Source organism: Sinocyclocheilus rhinocerous, unplaced genomic scaffold, assembly GCF_001515625.1.
Source record: "Sinocyclocheilus rhinocerous isolate Xijiao unplaced genomic scaffold, SAMN03320098_v1.1 scaffold852, whole genome shotgun sequence".
Lineage (NCBI taxonomy): Eukaryota > Metazoa > Chordata > Actinopteri > Cypriniformes > Cyprinidae > Sinocyclocheilus > Sinocyclocheilus rhinocerous.
The window spans coordinates 10,661-29,216 of record NW_015626422.1 but is presented as its reverse complement, the minus strand read 5'-3'; the positions used below and the strand labels follow the sequence as shown (position 1 = coordinate 29,216).

Here is an 18,556-nt window from a genome sequence, read left to right as displayed (position 1 = left end):
TGCTTCACTTAAAGCAATAGTTCACCCAAAAAATGAACTATAACAAACTGATGGACTGGAGTGCTGTGGATTACTTGTGGATTATTGTGATGTTTTTATCAGATGTTTGGACTCTCATTCTGACGGCACCCATTCACTGCAGAGCATCCATTGAGACACTGATGTAATTAAAATGCATTATAATATTTGCAGATTCCTTGTCACATCTCAAGTCGGTTGTTTGTCGGTGTAACAATGAATAGATATAAAAACACTGGTTAGTTATTCATGAGATCATACTATGCATCATAAAGTGCATTACGAAGCATAATGCATTAAAAATACTTTTTATAATGCAATATACAATAAAACGGCACACATTGTATTTGCATAGCACAAATATATTGATCAAAACTATAGTACTTTGTCAGAAAATCTGATCACATGAAGTTTAATCAGTGAAGCATATCTACAGTATAAAGACTTGTATTGACAAGACGAACTGTGGCATCTCTGAAAATATTAATACTGTGGTAGGCTATTTCTCCTCTTCCCGATTCCCAGAGAATGCATGAATTGATAAAATGCATACATTACCGTTAATGCAACGAAAGTCATTTTAGATAAAAGCATCTGTTAAATGCATAAAATATGTACACCCCCCAAAAGCAAACACTCGTTTCTTCAAAAAGATAATTTATTTTCTGCATTTCGTTCAAGTACAAAAAAAAAAAACTCAGAACATTTCATTTGAATATCAAATAAATAAGATGCATGGCTATGCATATGATTGTTAAAAAAAAAAAAAATTATAAAATTTAAAAAGCACCTCTTCCATTTGATCTAAGAGAATAACTGCATCCAGACACATTGTTACACATCTTTGAACAAACCGGCACTTGAATAACAGCAACGTCAAGTTTTCTACATGGAAAATAGCTGCCACATCTGGTTTCCATGAACCTGAGGTAAACATTTCAACAGCAGCCCAAAAACTCCTGCTTCACTAGAACGTCAGCAAAAGTGCAACATAATAAACACCTTATTGTATTAAAGTCTTTTTTCATATACCCTACATCTGCATTACAAATGCCCTGCGAGTTGGTAACTTTCTGCTTTAAACAGTCATACAACACTTCAGGCCTCTTGTGAGACCAGCTTCATTTTAAAACCTGGTAAAATCCATGCCATGGACATTCAGTCAGTCGGGCTCAGCATTCTTCAATCAAAAGCTCTTCAGAGCTGTACAGTTTTCTTTTAATAACTCTAAATCCAGTGCTCAGTTTAAGTGCACGTCTAACAACCGGAGACGAAGGCGAGCTGCCGGCGAAAAGCCCCTGGAGTTTCGGCCAAAAGCCCCTGGAGTCGAGCCTCAGCACAAGTGTGAGCTGGAAGGTGGGCACTAGGTATGGGTCGACTGCGATCTGTCCCACGGCTTCGCAGCTTCCATCCTGCTCCACGCAAAGGTCAACGAGGGCACCACGAAGGCCACAGGGCTCGCTGACCGACAGGTGCACCAGCTCCTGGCCGATGTGCTCCAGGAGCGTCTCGGGAATGAGGAGTTTGGAGCAGTGCAAGACGCCGTCTTTGGCATCAGTCAGGTTAAGTGCGATGAGCTGCACCACTTCTTTGCACAACGCCTCTTCGGTCGGGTCGAAAAACAAGTCGGATTCGGACAGATCGGCTAGGGATATGGAACCTGCAGGAGACAAATGCAAGCATGCATTAGACTCAAGACCTTGCATGATTAAGGTGCATGATTAACTTATGCATGGTAACTCATGCTTGCTTACCTGCATCTGATGCATCGTCTGTGCTGCTGTGATGGTCTGCATCAGAGTCCAGGCTTTGGCTGCTGTGCAGTTTTTGCACCAGGTTGCTCCAGGACAAGCGTTTGGATGGAGCATCAGATGTCGGTGTGGATGGGGGACTTGAGTCTTCAGATGAAAGGCTGGAAATCAGCTGCTCCTGCATTGTTCTGTTTTAAAGTGACTGTAAAAGAGAAAATCGATTTTTATTATTCATGCACGAGACACAAAAGCAGCTGATGCACTGCAACATTTTTGTAAGACGTTTAAATCAAGATGCATTTACTAGCAAAACGACTTAAGATATAAAGTCTTGAATGCATTCTGAAAAATGTATTATGCTTTTGTATTGAAAAATGTGTCTGCATGCTTAAAACAAAGACAAAAATCTGCGATCGGGGTCAGAAAAATTGCTTTCCCATTGAATTAAGTTTGTTTTTCTGACCCCATAGACAGATTTGCATAGTTTTAAGCATAACCTCACTAAATGTTGATTTTTTTTTTCTTCCTGAAAGCAATATCTAAAGTAATTTTGCTTCATGTTAATGCATCGTGATGTAAAGGTGTTTAGATATTTGTTCTGCAAAACAAGAAAATCATTTCTGCAGAGTAAACAAACAAACAAACAAAAAACAAAGCATTCTGTCATTTTGACTAAAAAAAAAGATACATGCATCCAGTTATCGGACTGATTTTGCAGTGCTGATGTCAAGAATATTTGATAAAAAATGCAGCATACTTTTGTCTTGCATTGTACTTCAAGGTTTGAATGAACAACAATGAAGAAAATAAAAACAGCCATAAAAAAAATCATAAAATAAGACACTTACCGATATTCTGCACGGTAGATCTTCAGATGTGATTTTCCCGCAGATGAAATAGTCCGTAACAAAGACCAGAAACCAACAAAGCCGTGTGAGAAGCGGAATAAGTGCAGCAGCCGTTAGTTAGTATCCGCAGTGAGTTCTGCAAAACACTGACGCAACCCATTCAGCGCATGCTTATATAGCCGCTGGCGCTGGCCGCGCCTCCTTCGAGTTTCCAGCCAATCGGCGTTTATGTCACGTCTTTCGCGTCCCAAGTTCGCCTGGTAACAAGCAGCAGCGCTGGTCAATGAGTCTCCGCTATTGTCTGCGGTGGTGGAGGAGGTGCATTTCTCACATCACCTTTTGTCTTCGACTCAGGACATGCAGTGGCGAATCTCACGTCTGCGCATTTGTTTGTGGTTTGATTGGACGATTAAGTTACTTGCATCTCGAATCGAAACAGAATTGTGAAATACTGACTCTACAGATGCGTTTTCATTGAGTACGTGCATGAAGAGCCACAGTGACTGATGACTTCACTAAATAAACACACTGTGAGCCTTATGCAGTTTAATGCCTCTGATCCAGTCATTTAATGTGGGATGTTGGCATGAGATACTTTTGGAAAGCGGACATATACTTCATTGTAAACAACTTTAGCTGTTCTTGTATTGTTGTTATTCATGTAAAGTTTATGAACTCACATTTGTACTTTTAAAAACGTTTTTTCCAAACTAATTAAAATGGTGAAAAACAGAATGGAAACATCTAAATTAAGAACTAAATACACTTATACCAACAAAACGAAGTTTTATGGGTTAAATACAATAGAAATAGTTAACAATAGGGCAAGACCTAAAACATAGACTTTTCCTTACATTTTAATCTAAAATATTGATTTAATAACACACTTGAACACTCTTTCAATCTAAACCAAACTAAAAGCACCAAAAGTTCACTTTAACAGCATCAGCGTTTCACATTTTTACTTATATGATGGTGGAAAACTTTACTAAATGGTGCTAGTTACACTAAAAGACAAAATGGTAACTTAAAAAATGAATCTCAGAATCAACCTACATACATTTTACCAACAAAACTATACGTTATGGGTTAAACGTAGTTGCAGGTTAACACTTTTTACAATGCAAAAGATGTAAATATACACTTTCCTTTATATTTTAATCCCAAATAATAATAAAAAGTCTATGGACACATTAACCCTGTTTTCACATTTTAACCAAACTAAAGGGGTAAAGGGGAATTTGTTGGGAGTTTTTACATGAAACCCCTGAAACTAACCGAGTTAACACACTTTGGTACGTTAGAAAGATCCAACAAAGTTAAAAACTAGTCTTCACTGGAAAGAGTTCATAATAAAGTCAGATTTAATTTGATTAAGGCTTTCTGTCTTTCAGCTACATTGGCTGCATTTGGCCAGTAAAGTGTGAAGCGCTGCAGTCGGGGGAGGTTAAGGAAGGGTTAAAAGTTTCCTAGTTTAGAATGAAGGCCTGTTGCTGGTCATCAGAGACCGTCCCACACGGACAGGCACATTCCAGTCTTCTGTTTGCTAGTCAAGCATGTGTGTTTTCCCTCAAATCCTGCTGCAACTTATGCATATAATGCATTTGAATCCGTTCAGCCGCATGAATACACAAACAATAATGGGCCTCAGAAGAGTTTTTCTGTGTTAAATCAATGCACTCATTTATGCAGTGCTTTTAGAAAGGCCTGCTGTTTGTTCACACCTCAGCAAAACTTGGCTTGAGGACAACTGCTGAAGATCTGACCTCTGCCAAATGTGCCTTAGAGACGCTTAGTGAATGAAAACCCACCTCAGTCCTGAGGAAGAGTGCAGTTTTAGCATGTATTATCTGATTTTTCTGAGTATTAAATTACAGTCACCCAGTAAATACATGATTTATACATGATTTATTATTTATTTACCTTTATTTAGCCAGGCAAGCAACTCAGATTCTTATTTACAACAACAACCTGGCAAGATTATTTACCCTAAATGAAAAACATAACTTTTTTGTTTTAGTCTGAGAGAGAGCTGGTTTACATGGAAGCTTGCTCTGACATGGAATAGAAAAAAAAAAGTTCTGATTATATCGCACAGTTCTGACTTTACGTCTCAGTTCTGACTTTATATCGCACAATTCTGACTTTACGTCTTACAATTCTGACTTTACGTCTCACAATTCTGACTTTACGTCTCACAGTTCTGACTTCACGTCTCACAATTCTGACTTTACGTCTCACAATTCTGACTTTATATCGCACAATTCTGACTTTATATCGCACAATTCTGACTTTATATCGCACAATTCTGACTTTACGTCTCACAATTCTGACTTTATATCGCACAATTCTGACTTTATATCGCACAATTCTGACTTTACGTCTCACAATTCTGACTTTATATCGCACAAATCTGACTTTATATCACACAATTCTGACTTCATATCGCACAATTCTGACTTTATGTCGCACAATTCTGACTTTATATTGCACAATTCTGACTTTATATCGCACAATTCTGACTTTACGTCTCACAATTCTGACTTTATGTCGCACAATTCTGACTTTATATCGCACAATTCTGACTTTACGTCTCACTGTTCTTACTTTATATCGCACAGTTCTGACTTTACGTCTCAGTTCTGACTTTATATCGCACAATACTGACTTTACGTCTCACGGTTCTGACTTTATATCGCACAATTCTGACTTTACGTCTTGACAATTCTGACTTTACGTCTCACAATTCTGACTTTACGTCTCACAATTCTGACTTTATATCGCACAATTCTGACTTTATATCACACAATTCTGACTTCATATCGCACAATTCTGACTTTATGTCGCACAATTCTGACTTTACGTCTCACAATTCTGACTTTATATCTGACAATTCTGAGTTTACGTCTCACAATTCTGACTTTATATCGCACAATTCTGACTTTACGTCTCACAATTCTGACTTTATATCGCACAATTCTGACTTTATATCGCACAATTCTGACTTTACGTCTCACAATTCTGACTTTATATCGCACAATTCTGACTTTACGTCTCACAATTCTGACTTTACGTTTCGCTGTTGTGAGAAAAAAGGTCAGAATTGTAAGATATGAAGTTGCATTTTTTATTTTTTTTTTATCCTCTGACGGAAACAGGCTTCCATAGGTTTATATATTTCAATGTAGCACACACACAAATAGTGTCACAATTAATTTTTGTTAGTTTTGTTATTGCTCATATGCAGGATTATAGAGATGTACTCATAAATGTGGTTACTTTGGGAAAAAGCTTTGGCAAAAATTCTTCTCAGTATTTATCTATAACTAAGTTGCAAGTTTAATCCTAAAAGAGGGTGAACTGGAGGGTGACTAAAATTACAACACCAGGTTGCTTTGGATCAAAAACATGTTGAGTAAAACTCATTTACAGTTCTATAATGATCTTTACAACTTCTACGAAATGCTGCAATAATGGCTGGAAGGTTTCCAGGGTTAAAACCTAATGCTGTTTGTCCATTTGAATGAAAGCCTTTGACCACTTTAACTGCGTTTAATAATAAACCGTTGCTTCAGGACAAAGAATTAAGCAACCAAAGCAAATAAAGTTTTGAAATCTCAAGAAATCTATTACGTGAAACTCTCTCCTGGAGATTGAGTGAAGATTCACTAGTTGGACTTTTATTTAAGTTCATGCACATAATACACAAATATAATGCAACTGGAGGTTTGTTGGAGGGAAGCCAAACTTCACAGATGTACTTCAGCAGAGGAGCACAAACAGTTCTCTCCGAATGTAGGAGGAACCACAGACAAAAACAAAGACACGTGTTCCCCGTCAAGGAACAAAACACACCGTCCCAGTTCATTTACATTTCACACTATCATATATATCATATATTTTATGGCCATAAAGCAAGTCACCCAACTGTTGCCATGCATGAAAACAACAACAGAACTGCTTATGTACGTCTGAAAACATGAAAGAGCAATGTTTGTGCAATATGCAAATCTGAATATATGCATAAGAAACTGTAAAAAATATGTTCAGCTCATATTTCACACCAAAAATAAAAAAAAGAATATTTTGCATAATAACGCAGTATATTCAAAGGACCATAAAGATTTTCTTTTAAACCCCAATTCTCATACTCTAATACAAAAATATGTATTTTTCTTTATTGTAATACAATAATGATATATAATTTAAACTGTACTTATATTAAATACTAAATTATATGAAATGATGTGTATGTATGTGTGTGTGTGTGTGTGTGTGTATATATATATATATATATATATATATGTATAGTGTTAATATTAAATACTAAATTATCACTGTATTTGTTGTACTGCATTTATTTTATGATTAAAAAACCATTGTATTACAATAACAGTAATGAAAATCTAACAAGAATCACTAGATTGGGAATGATAAGAATTACAAAAATCTAAATTAAAATATATAGATGGCTCATTTTTTATGAAAAATTACATTAAATGTTCAAATGAATTAAAATATTTAAAATTAATTTTCATGAAAAATGTATGTTTCATTGTTAAACATCTTAGTGGCCATGCATTTTCCCATTTTCCTCATGCAAAATAATATTTCTTTCTTTTTTTCTGTGTAATGTATTTTTCATGAGCTCCACTCTTGTGTGTTTCCGGCATTAGGACCCAGCAGTCGATGCTATAGAGTTAGAAACGCCCTTTTGTTTAATACAGAAGTAGACAATCAACATCTCAGCGAGAACAGAACAGAACGTTCAGTGCTTTCATTCAGAAACATCTTTGCGGCCTGCTTCGATAAAGGCTGATAAACATTTGCTGACGTTCAAGGCTCATCAAGCATCTAAAGGAACTCAAAGCAACGTTTACACAAGGCTCACATTGCATTGCTTTCTCTTTCAACCCCCTCAAGTTTTAACATGAACTTTAAAACGTTTATTCTTATTATTTCCACATTAAAGCAGTAAGCTCCTTTTAGGTGATAATGGTGCCACACGACTCCTATACCCTCAGCCATTGTTTGAGCCAAACAGAGTTTATACACATGCTCAGTTGACTAAATAATAACTAGAGAAAAAACTAATGAAAACAAACTGACTGAAGTCACTGAAAAACATTTTTGTACTGGTAAAAATTTAAATATGACACTTTTGCTCTATGAGGCAACGCTTTGAATAACAAAATGCATTGACAAACACATGGTTTGAACTTTTTGGAAGATTTTAACATGACAGATGATTAGATGAATAATTGAAAAATTAGACACCAGCAGAAAATGAAAGTTGTTTCAGAAGCAGAGCAGGTTATTTAATTTTTTCCTTTTTTTTAATAACTGTTGAAATGTTCTCAAAAAGACCAGAACTTTTCATGCTTTAAAAAAAAAGAAAGAAAATTAAACAAATAAATATCGGCCTTTAAGATTTATTATTTGTATTTGAATAAAATATAATATTTCCATATATTTGGAATACACAGTTTTAACATAAACTAATAAACATAATGTGATGCATAATGGCAAAAGTATTTTTCTTTACTGTAATAAAAAAAATATCATTTATTAAATAATTATATTAAATAATGATTTATTTAAATTGTATTGATATTAAATACTAAATTATATATATATATATATATATATATATATACACACACAATATTTATAAATTAAAAATATATGTAATTAATTCATAATAAATTCATATAAATTTTACAATTTTCTCTCTATTTTTATTAAATACTAAATTATAAAAAAATAACTTTTAATATATCTCTATATATACACACACACACATCACTGTTTTTGTTGTACTGCCTTATTTATACTTTTTAACTGAATAAATCTAATAGTTTTTGTAACAGTAACAGATTTATGCAGATTCTGAACAATTTGAATAAATGTATTTTGATAAATATATTTAAATTTTGTTTTTTTTTAATAGATGCAAACAGTTATTAATGAACTACGCCGTGATTTTTTTAATGGAGAATCTGACCCGTTTCATTCACGTATGACTGACAAATCATGCATCACATTTATTAGTTTCTTTATGTTACAACTGTATAATCCAATATGCAATTAGATGCAATTAAAATACATAAATCTTAATTTTTTAGCACATTAAGTAAATAAAATTGATGCTGATTTCATCAAAATCTTTAAACTTTATGTAAAGATTGTAATGCACCCTTTGATCATCATTTAAATTATGAATTGTGCTTAAAAAGGCTTTTATTGTACATGTATTCAGAGTTCATACATGTAAAAATCAACACTGTGAAAACATGGGGTTAAAGTATTCCTAAAGCTTAATCCAAAAACACAACGCATATTTACACACATGATCACAAAACAATGTTGGCGATTATAAACCAGTGCAAAACATCATACACCTACAGTACATGTAACATTCACAAGAACTCATTTCAGCTCATTCAAGATGAGGAAAAACAGGATTATGAATATGTTTACAGGCATAGAAACGGATCTGTCTGTTCTGAATGCAGTCATGAGGTCGTGAATCCCAGGAGCTGCTCGATGGGTTTATATTTCCACTCGTCTGCCTCCAACTGCTCCACCAGTCCGGCCAGACGCTCCATCCGTGACACCTGCTGATCTGAGATCAGAGACCATCCAGATCAAACATCGGTGAAGCTCAAATTCTCATACAAACTCTAATGTGCACAGAAATTAACATCAGCTGAAAATGTGCTCACGCTCAGATCATCCCAGATTAGGATGAGTTTGTTACAGATTTGTAGAAATGTAGCATTGCATCAGTGTCTCAGCAATGGATGCTCTGCAGTGAATGGGTGCCGTCAGAATGAGAGTCCAAACAGCTGATAAAAACATCACAATAATCCACAAGTAATCCACAGCACTCCAGTCCATCAGTTAACATCTGGAGAAGACAAAAGCTGAAACAAATCCAGCATTAAGACATTTTTAACTCAAATATGAGTCTATAATCCATAATAACTCTTCCTCCAGTGAAAAAGCTCATCTGCTGTTGTCTCTCACATTAAAATCCAGGCACATATGTGTTTAGAGCTGTTTAAACGCTGCTTGATCTGTGCAGATTTCTCTCCTGATTCACACCAGAACACTTTTTCACTGGAGGAAGAGTTATTATGGATTATGGACTCAATGTATTTTAGTTAAAAACATCTTAATGCTGGATTAGTTTCAGCTTTTGTCTTCTCCAGATGTTAACTGATGGACTGGAGTGCTGTGGATTACTTGTGGATTATTGTGATGTTTTTATCAGCTGTTTGGACTCTCATTCTGACGGCACCCATTCACTGCAGAGCATCCATTGCTGAGACACTGATGCAATGCTACATTTCTACAAACCTGATGAAGAAACAAACTCATCCTAATCTGGGATGATCTGAGGATGAGCACATTTTCAGATGATGTTAATTTCTGTGCACATTAGAGTTTGAATGAGAATTTGAGAGGATGAACTGAGCGTGAGCACATTTTCATTAAATTAATGTTCATTTTTAGCTGAACTATCCCTTTACGTAAACCGAAGTGAGTGTTTTTTTTTAACTTACCATGTTTAACCTGCTTCAGTGTGGATGCAACTTGATAGCTGAAGACAGACTCGCATAAAAATCGATCAGATCCATCTGTGGGGGGAAAAAAGGCAAATGTGAAAATCCTGAGTCGAAGTGTTCTGAGCAACTGCTTCTGTTGTTTCGGTCTCTGCTGAGCTCATTAACTAACAGCACATTTGCCAGATGAGAATTACCCCTCGTAACAGCCCCGGTGGCCAGAAGACCCAGAAACTGCGCTCCGAATCGAGAGGGATTTCATAAACAGAAGAACTTGCGGAAAATCCTTCCATAATAATTGATATAACAGGCTTTTATGGCAAGCAGTCTGTGCCATTTCTGAGCTGCAGAAGGACAAAATCGGTATTCAGAAATGCAAAACAGAGATGGAAATGGCGCACACACCCTCCATCATCTCTCCGGCTCCTTTGGGGTAAGTGTAGAGCACTTTCCTCGGCGGGATGAGCTCAGAAGCGCTGAAGCCGGATCCGGTCACCGAGCTGCCGCTGACTCCTCCAGCCGAGGACGAGGACGAAGATGCTGCCATTCACAACCTACAGATCACACAAAAACTACATTACAAACACCAGAACATGCCAGAAAACACAGTTCAGCTGATGCACAGAGAGAGGTCGTGAAATAAAGACTATTACAGATTGATCCGACAAAACTATTCACCTGGTTTTCTTTTTTATTTGCTTTTAACAAACAGGGAACCATTATTAGCACGAACCTTATATTCTGTAGTTAACAAATTTACACAGCCATCATTTTTTGAGAGTATTATGTACAAAGTGATCAGCTGAAAACCTGGTTTTTGTTCTGTTGACTAAAAAGCTAAAAATATTTATAAATACGGTGTTTACAAACATTTTTGCATTGGTGAAAAATGTAAACAACACTTTTGCGCTTTGAATAAAAAGCTTTATATAACAGCCTATAGAAAAACACAACACACACAGAACAATCACAACATTTCTTTATATTAATTCTTTTTAACTTTGACATTTTAATTAAAAACACAACAAACAATGGTATTGACAATTTGCACTCATGAAAGCAACACTCGTAACAAAGGAAAATCATGAGTTATTAACGCCATTCCACACGTCATTAGCGTCTCATGAGCAATATATATATATAAGAATGAATCATAATAAAGTGAAATATTTGTAGTTAACCTGCGTCACCCGAAGCGCCGCTTCTGTTTCCTCAGTGCGTTTGTTTACGTCAGTTTGACGCTATCGGACGTCGCAGCGCCACCTGACGTCGCGGCGTAAAGAGGCCCATTTATTTATTTTTATTTGATCGTTTATTTGATCGTTTAATAATGGACATTATTATTGTATATAATGTTATGATTTTTCAAATTGTAATAAAAATATGTACTAAATACGAAATAGTAAATGCTAATGGAGACGTATCTTTACAATTAAAAGTTAAAAGTGCAATATCATTCACTTTTCTATTATTTAAATGCTTATTATATATTTAAATATTATTTATATATGAAAATTATTTGTATTATTATTATTATTATTATTATTATTATTATTATTATTTTGATAATATTCTCTCAGCAGAGGACTTTTAAGCGAGACGCTGAAAGCGGAAGTGGCGTCTCGTCTTCCGGCCACGGTTTCCTGCAAACACACAGCAGCTCAAAGGTAGAAAGATTAATCATTTAATAATTAATATTTACGCGTTCTTGCGAGTATATGTTCTGTGTTTTTTTTTTTTTCATGGGTTCTGAGTTGTTTCATGTGGTTTATTCGTGTTGTAGCGAAGTTCAGTCAGCCATCAGTTGAAGCACACGATAATCTATGAAATATATAAAATATTTATTTGTTTATAAAACATTTAAACGTCTTTCTGCTGATTTTGCAGTTTTTTCAGAAGATGTCATGAACAGACTGTCTTGTTGACAGTTTATCCCACCAAAATGATGATCTTGACAGTTAAAATAAATTGATCATTTGTTAGGTAATTTTTACTGATTAGTCTAGACATTTTTTTTGGTTTCTTTCTTTTTTTATAGATTTTTTTCTGTTTTCTGTAATCTGCTGGTCTTGTTCAATTAATATGAAATGTCAGAATTTAAATATTGTTAAATTGTAAGTTTTAGTTAATTTATAACTATTTATTATACATACACAAGAAGTCTCTTCTGCTCATCAAGGCTGCATTTATCTGATCAAAAATACAGAAAAAACAGTAAAATTGTGAAATATTATTGCAATTTAAATGAACAGTTTTCTATTTTAATATACTTTAAAATATAATTTATTTTTGTGATGCAGCGCTGAATTTTCAGCATCATTACTCCAGTCTTCAGTGTCACATGATCTTCAGAAATCAGTCTAATATGCTGATTTATTATCAATGTTAGAAACTTCATATTTTTTTGGAACCTGTGGCTGTGATACTTTTTTCAGGATTCTTTGATGAATAAAAAGTTAAAAAAGAACAGCATTTACTTAAAATAGAATTATTTTAGTAATCTAACTGTCTCTTTAGTGACTTTAATGTGAATTCTACAGTTATTTAACCAGCAATATTACGGTCCAGTGCTGTTACGCTCATTTATGCCACATTCTAAGCGTGTAAATGAACTGTGCTTCTCCTTTCTCTCTCTCATCCAGCAGTTTGCGTGTGATGGAGGTCTTGCGGCCGGTTCTCATTAACATCAAAGGCAGAATTTACAGAAAAAATCCAGTCCAGGAGGAATGTTATGAAGAAGAAGAGGATGATTATCCGTCTTCAGGAGCAGGTTTGTTTTGGTCAGCTCCACTGCGTCGTGTCTTTATTATGACGTCATATAATGTGAAGATGATGTTTTTCAGCAGCTGAGCAGTGTCTGGACGAGCCGTGTGATGCATACAACATCGAGCAGACAGACAGAGGCTTCCGCTGCGCCATAGACGTGCCTAGTGTCCTTTACAAGTTAGTACATGAGTTCTAGACCACTCTCACACTTATGAAGGCAGTTGCTGCCATGGAGTAGAAAATAGTTCCGGTGCTTGATTCTGATTGGCTGAGCCAATTTCGAAGCTGTTGTAAATGACTCTACAAAGTAACATACACCTTTGTTTACGTTTGTGTGTTGCTCGGCAACCACTTTGTTGCAACCACAACTGTTTCTGAGGAGCTACATTGTTTGGTGGAAGAATACTGTTTTTATTAATATCATTACACTTTATTTGCTCCGTTTTATTTTGTGAAACCTTACTACGTATATGGAATAACCGTTTTATAAAAGCAATAATCCCTGTGAAGCCGTGGTTTACAGTGAATTTATAACAGCTAAGGGGGTTTTAGGCACTCCGCTTCCTTTAGCTGTTATAAATTCACTGTAAACTAGGGTTGTGACGGTGAGGAAATTTTCCCACCGGTTAATCAACGTGTGACAACACCGGTATCACCGTGGGGGCGGGGCGTTCCCTCTTTTCCTCGCATTCCTTCGCTTTTGAATAGCTTGTAAAAGCGGCGTGCACTTTTTACTTTCACTTTGAAATAGCGGCAATTCGGCGTAGAGCAATTGTTCGTTTTTAGTTCGTTTGAATTTTCCCTCTTTCCTTCGCTTTTAAATTGCTTGAAAGCACCGTGCGCATTTTACTTTCACTTTCGAATTCGCGGCAGCTCGGCGTAAATTGCTTGAATGCAACAACAAAATACAACGTCAAACTTCACTTTAGCCTATATATAAAACATAGAACTTTTATTAACTAAACAAATAAAAATACACCATGCTATAGGGCAGGCTATGCCTAATATAAAATAACAAATAACTTACATAAAGTAGGTAAAAACAAAATTCTACTGTAAATCACTTTAAGGAGTCAAATATCACCTCGTAATGGGAAGGCTATTTTTTTTAATCAAATTTTGGCACAAGCGCTCCTAAAAAGAAAAATAAGCGTAGAGCCCTGGTGGGGGTCGGTGCCGCGGTGGGCAAGTGACGTAACCGGTGTTGCGGCTTAACACCGTCAGCACCGTCTATCACAGCAAGCCTACTGTAAACCACGGCTTCTGGGGGCTTATTGCTTTATTAACTTGTTTCAGGTCAGAATTGGTAGGTTATGTCCAGCAATTCATACTTTCTGTATCAGAATTAGGTGTTTATAGCAATTCTGACTTTATCAGACTTGAGAATTTGCAACACAGAATTATGACTATTTCTTGCAACTTTGAGTTAACATAACATATAGTTCTGACCTTACTTCTCACAGTTCTGAGTGTATATCCTGCAGTTTTTGAGTTAACATCTTGCGATTCAGATTTCTTGGACTTTCACATTTTCTCGGTATTGCAAGTTCACACAATTCTGACTTTATTTCTTGCAATTCCAAGATTATATTTTGCAATTTTGTATCATATGATAGTTCTGACTTTCTCAGAATTGTGTTCATAACACACAGTTCTCACTTTTTCGCAAGTTTAGGCTATATTTTGAGTTAATTTCTCACAATTCAGACTTTTTTCTCACAGTTTAGAGTAGTTAATATCCTACAATATTTGAGTAAACATCTCACTTTTTTTTCTCAGAATTGCGAGTTTATGCCTTCATGTTTATAGCGCACGATTCTGACTCTTTCTAGCAATTTTGAGTGTATATCCCACAATTTTGCATTAAAATCTCGCAATTCAAAGTTTCTGAAGTCACTATTCTGATTTTTTTTTTACCTGAAAATTTCAAGTATACATCCTGCAATTATTACGTTTTTATCTGTCTGTATCACAAAATGCATATTTCCTTCAAGAAATGTGTTGGTACGTTCCATTTCTTATTAATATTAATGCACAAAATGACATCTTGCATTCACAGAGAAATAAAGTCAGTATTGTAAATGGTAAATACATTATATTTTATATTAGATTTATGTATATTTATTCATTCTAAGGCAGAAACTGGCTCCCATACAGACTGACTGCAGCTTTTTCGGATGCTTTTTGGTCATTTTCAGATCTGAGCTCAGCAGTGCTCTTGTGTTTTCAGGTATATTATCGGGAAGAAGGGAGAGACTCGTAAACGACTGGAATCAGAGACTAAAACTTCCATCAGCATCCCAAAACAAGGCGTGGAAGGACAGATCGGTAAGAAACGGTGATTTGAGCAAACCCCTCAGCCCTGAACTATTAATTTAGTTCATCACACAGCATTTGTGCAGTCAGAAATCATATCTCAAACTCCCAGGGAATGCATTAAAGCATCTGCCAAATGCATAAACTCTAACAACTCATAATGCCTTAGCATTACCAGAGAAACTGGTATAGAATGGTGTCTGTGAGTTTTGCATGCTCAAACCCACATTATCTTGAGATATAAGTCATCTAGTTTGTTGCTCGTGTGTCTGCACACACTCAGAAGCAGAAGGTTGGCATGTTTCGGTTGGCGTTAAATGAATGTGCATGATGCCTTGTGCAACTAAAAGTGTTCCTGTATAAGCATAAAGGTGCTTTAGGGGTCAGAATGTTCTAGTCGCAGGATGTTCTGGCAGCAGCGTGTTCTTGTGTGCAGTGGTGAGGACTGTATGTTCTTCCTGTGGTTGTGCTGTGGTTTTATGGAAGTGTGTGTGTGTGTGTGTGTGTGTGTGGGACGCTCAGTGATCACAGGTGCACACAGAGCAGCCGTCGCCTCAGCTGTAACCCGCGTTGAGGTTTTGATCGACAGCTTTCGGAGGAAGCAGCCGTTCACACACTTCCTGTCGTTTGCACTAAATCATCCTCAGGTGCAGCAGGGCTTCCTGCGCTTTCGAGAGCAGGTGCTGGAGCTCTGCGGACAGGTGAGAACATTCACTCATGAAGTCAACACACAATCAGAGGCGACCGCAGTTACTTTATTAACATCGCAAGAATTCAATATAGTATTATGATAGTAGTTAACACATAAATTTAGTATAATAATATAAGGTTTGTTATAATATAATAAGGTAACAGCAAAATTCACCCTTATTTACCTTCTTAATGATTGTTCCTGGTCTTATTGTTGCAAGTAATTAAGACATAAATGTAATATAATATTAATATTTATTTTATTGTTTTAGGTTAGGTTAAGATAGTTTAATATGATATAATAAAATAAAGCTACAGCAGAATTCATTCTATTTACTTCCTGGACATATTGTTGCCAGTACTTAATGCATAAACACAATTTAATGTTAATTTAAAGATTTAATTTAATTAAATATAATTGTATTTTATTTTATTTTATTAATTGTATTATATTATAGTATTATATTTTCTTTTCTTTTAGTAAGGTTAATGTAAAATGTAGATTATTAATTATATTATCTTATTATCTTATTGTCTTATTGTTGCCATGCATAAACTCAATTTAATGTTAATTTAAAGATTCAATTTAATTTAATTTTTAATTTAATTTAATTTTACTTTACTTTACATATTGTTGCCAGTAGTTAATGCATAAACTCAATTTAATTTAATTTAATTTAATTTAATTTAATATTTGATTTTATTTGATTTGATTTTACTTTACTTTACTTTACTTTACATATTGTTGCCAGTAGTTAATGAAACACAATTTAATTTAATTTAATTTTGTTAATTGTATTATACTATATTATTATATTTTCTTTTCTTTTAGTAAGGTTAATGTAAAATATAGCTTATTAATTATATTATCTTATTATCTTATTGTCTTATTGTTGCCAGTAGATAATGCAAGAATTTAATATAATATTAATACAAAAATTTAATCAGATTAATATATTATATTATATTATATTATATTATATATTATGTTATATTATATTATATAATTATAATGTAATTTACTGTAATGTCATTTAAAAATAATATAATGTGATAAGGTCACAGCAAAATTCACTCTATTTACTATTTTCTTAATTCTTGTTCCTGGCCTGATTGTGAATGAGTTATAGTAGTGATAAAAAGGCATCTATGAAATGTTTGCTAGATTTGTGGATTGTCTCTGAGTTGGTTTTAATGTGTGTTGTGCAGGACGCAGGCGTGGATGAGAGTATTTTTCAGAACCCAGCCAAACTGCATCTGACCATCGGCACTCTGGCCCTGCTGAACGAACAGGAAGTGACACGCGCGAGCGAGCTCCTGCAGCAGTGCCGGGACGCTATCAGGTCACTACTGCAGCCCGTAAAGCATCAGAACAGACCGCAGCGATGCTCAGCAGAGTAAATGTGCTGCTTTGTCTCTGCAGAGATATAACCGAAGCAAAACCACTTCCTGTGGAGGTCCGAGGAATTGAATATATGAATGATGACCCGTCGATGGTGGACGTTCTCTATGCCAAAGTCACGGTTCGAGATGGATCTGACAAGTAAGATACAATTCATTACCTGGTAAAGTCTCATAGTTCACCCAGAAATGGTCATCATTTAATCACTCACATCATTCCAAACATATGTCTTCAGATCACTTGGAATATAGTGCACTCTTATGATACTTTCATGTATGAAATCTAACATATTAATGTAATATAATGAGAAAAAGAATTGTTATATATCAGTATATTATTGTACTGTTGTATTATTTATAGTACGTATTCATTTTGAATTAGATTTTATATTTCACGTTTTCATTTTAATTTCTTTTTAGTCATTTATGTGCTTTGTCATTATCAAAATGCTTCTATTTAGCTTTAGCTTTATTTCTATTTTAGTGTTAGTAATTGTAGTACTTCGACTTAAACGTAAAACAAAAATGAGAAGTGATGGCTTGGTGACTAACTGAAATAAAATATGTTTAAGTGCAAAAATGTAGATAAAATTAAAGCTGAATAGAAATATTTAAAAAAACTAATAAAATTACAAAAGCACATACAATTACTAATACTTAAACTAAAATTAAAATGATTAAAATAATTTATTAATTAAATGAAATGAATAAAATTGAAATATTAGATGAAAACGTAAAGCTAAAACAAATAAAAGTTGCATATTTACATTTTATTTTAATTAACAAATTATTAATAATAGTTTTAATAGTTTTAAATAGTAATAATTAGTTTAAGTATTAGTAATTGTTATATGCTTTTGGCATTAAAAAAAAAAATCTATTAATCTTTTATTTTATTTCAGTTTTAGTTTTAGTAATTTTTGTACTTAATCTTTTTTTTTTCAGTTAATTGCCAAGGCAGAATTTATAATTTTTGTTGTACGATTAAGTTTTTCATCTAATATTTATATTTGTTTTAATTTACAAATTTAAAATACAGATTTATTTTAATTAACGAGGTTAATTAAATTAGGTTTGTAAAATATGTAAAATTTATAAATTTTCAGTTTTACTTGTTTTTTTTGTTTTTTTTTCTTCAACCTAAACTTATTTTCAGTTAAAGTTTATTTTATTTCAAGTAACAAATGTTATTTATATA

General features: G+C 34.4%; 3 protein-coding genes across 6 annotated transcripts in view; 1 reads left to right on the top strand and 2 right to left on the bottom strand.

Annotated features, from left to right (window-relative positions):
- Positions 1-757: 757 nt before the first annotated feature.
- ddit4 (DNA-damage-inducible transcript 4) lies at positions 758-2,775 on the bottom strand. The gene is made up of 3 exons (XM_016521313.1): positions 2,618-2,775; positions 1,773-1,971; positions 758-1,678 (listed from the first exon to the last, which is right to left on the bottom strand). Exons 2-3 carry the CDS (start codon positions 1,951-1,953, stop codon positions 1,191-1,193), a joined length of 669 nt encoding a protein of 222 aa, XP_016376799.1. The 5' UTR covers positions 1,954-1,971; positions 2,618-2,775; the 3' UTR covers positions 758-1,190.
- Positions 2,776-8,790: 6,015 nt separating this feature from the next.
- anapc16 (anaphase promoting complex subunit 16) lies at positions 8,791-11,440 on the bottom strand. 2 transcript variants are annotated; one of them, XM_016521343.1, is made up of 4 exons: positions 11,367-11,440; positions 10,591-10,757; positions 10,186-10,260; positions 8,791-9,242 (listed from the first exon to the last, which is right to left on the bottom strand). In XM_016521343.1, exons 2-4 carry the CDS (start codon positions 10,730-10,732, stop codon positions 9,133-9,135), a joined length of 327 nt encoding a protein of 108 aa, XP_016376829.1. In that variant the 5' UTR covers positions 10,733-10,757; positions 11,367-11,440; the 3' UTR covers positions 8,791-9,132. The 2 variants fall into 2 exon arrangements, with proteins under 2 accessions (XP_016376829.1, XP_016376836.1); XM_016521350.1 differs by having other exon boundaries at positions 10,591-10,739.
- A 349-nt stretch (positions 11,441-11,789) lies between these two features.
- Positions 11,790-18,556, top strand: part of ascc1 (activating signal cointegrator 1 complex subunit 1) — a 9,517-nt gene continuing 2,750 nt past the window's right edge. Inside the window, exons 1-7 of one of the 3 annotated variants that reach the window (XM_016521294.1) lie at positions 11,790-11,852; positions 12,828-12,955; positions 13,032-13,128; positions 15,182-15,279; positions 15,790-15,968; positions 17,167-17,300; positions 17,381-17,500. In XM_016521294.1, coding sequence (XP_016376780.1) covers positions 12,841-12,955; positions 13,032-13,128; positions 15,182-15,279; positions 15,790-15,968; positions 17,167-17,300; positions 17,381-17,500 — 743 coding nt within the window. In that variant the 5' untranslated portion in view covers positions 11,790-11,852; positions 12,828-12,840. Of the gene's footprint in view, positions 11,853-12,827; positions 12,956-13,028; positions 13,129-15,181; positions 15,280-15,789; positions 15,969-17,166; positions 17,301-17,380; positions 17,501-18,556 lie in introns of all 3 variants that reach the window. The other 2 variants (XM_016521275.1, XM_016521285.1) reach the window with 2 other exon arrangements.

Bases quoted from the DNA above. Each gene is read 5' to 3' on its own strand.
- ddit4 (XM_016521313.1), bottom strand. From the start codon at position 1,953: ATGCAGGAGCAGCTGATTTCCAGCCTTTCATCTGAAGACTCAAGTCCC. The intron at 1,679-1,772 runs GTAAGCAAGCAT...TGTCTCCTGCAG, and splicing joins AGACGATGCATCAGATGCAG to GTTCCATATCCCTAGCCGAT.
- anapc16 (XM_016521343.1), bottom strand. From the start codon at position 10,732: ATGGCAGCATCTTCGTCCTCGTCCTCGGCTGGAGGAGTCAGCGGCAGC. The intron at 10,261-10,590 runs GTGTGTGCGCCA...TTCCCCCCACAG, and splicing joins AGCCGGAGAGATGATGGAGG to ATGGATCTGATCGATTTTTA. The intron at 9,243-10,185 runs GTAAGTTAAAAA...CTCTGATCTCAG, and splicing joins ACTGAAGCAGGTTAAACATG to ATCAGCAGGTGTCACGGATG.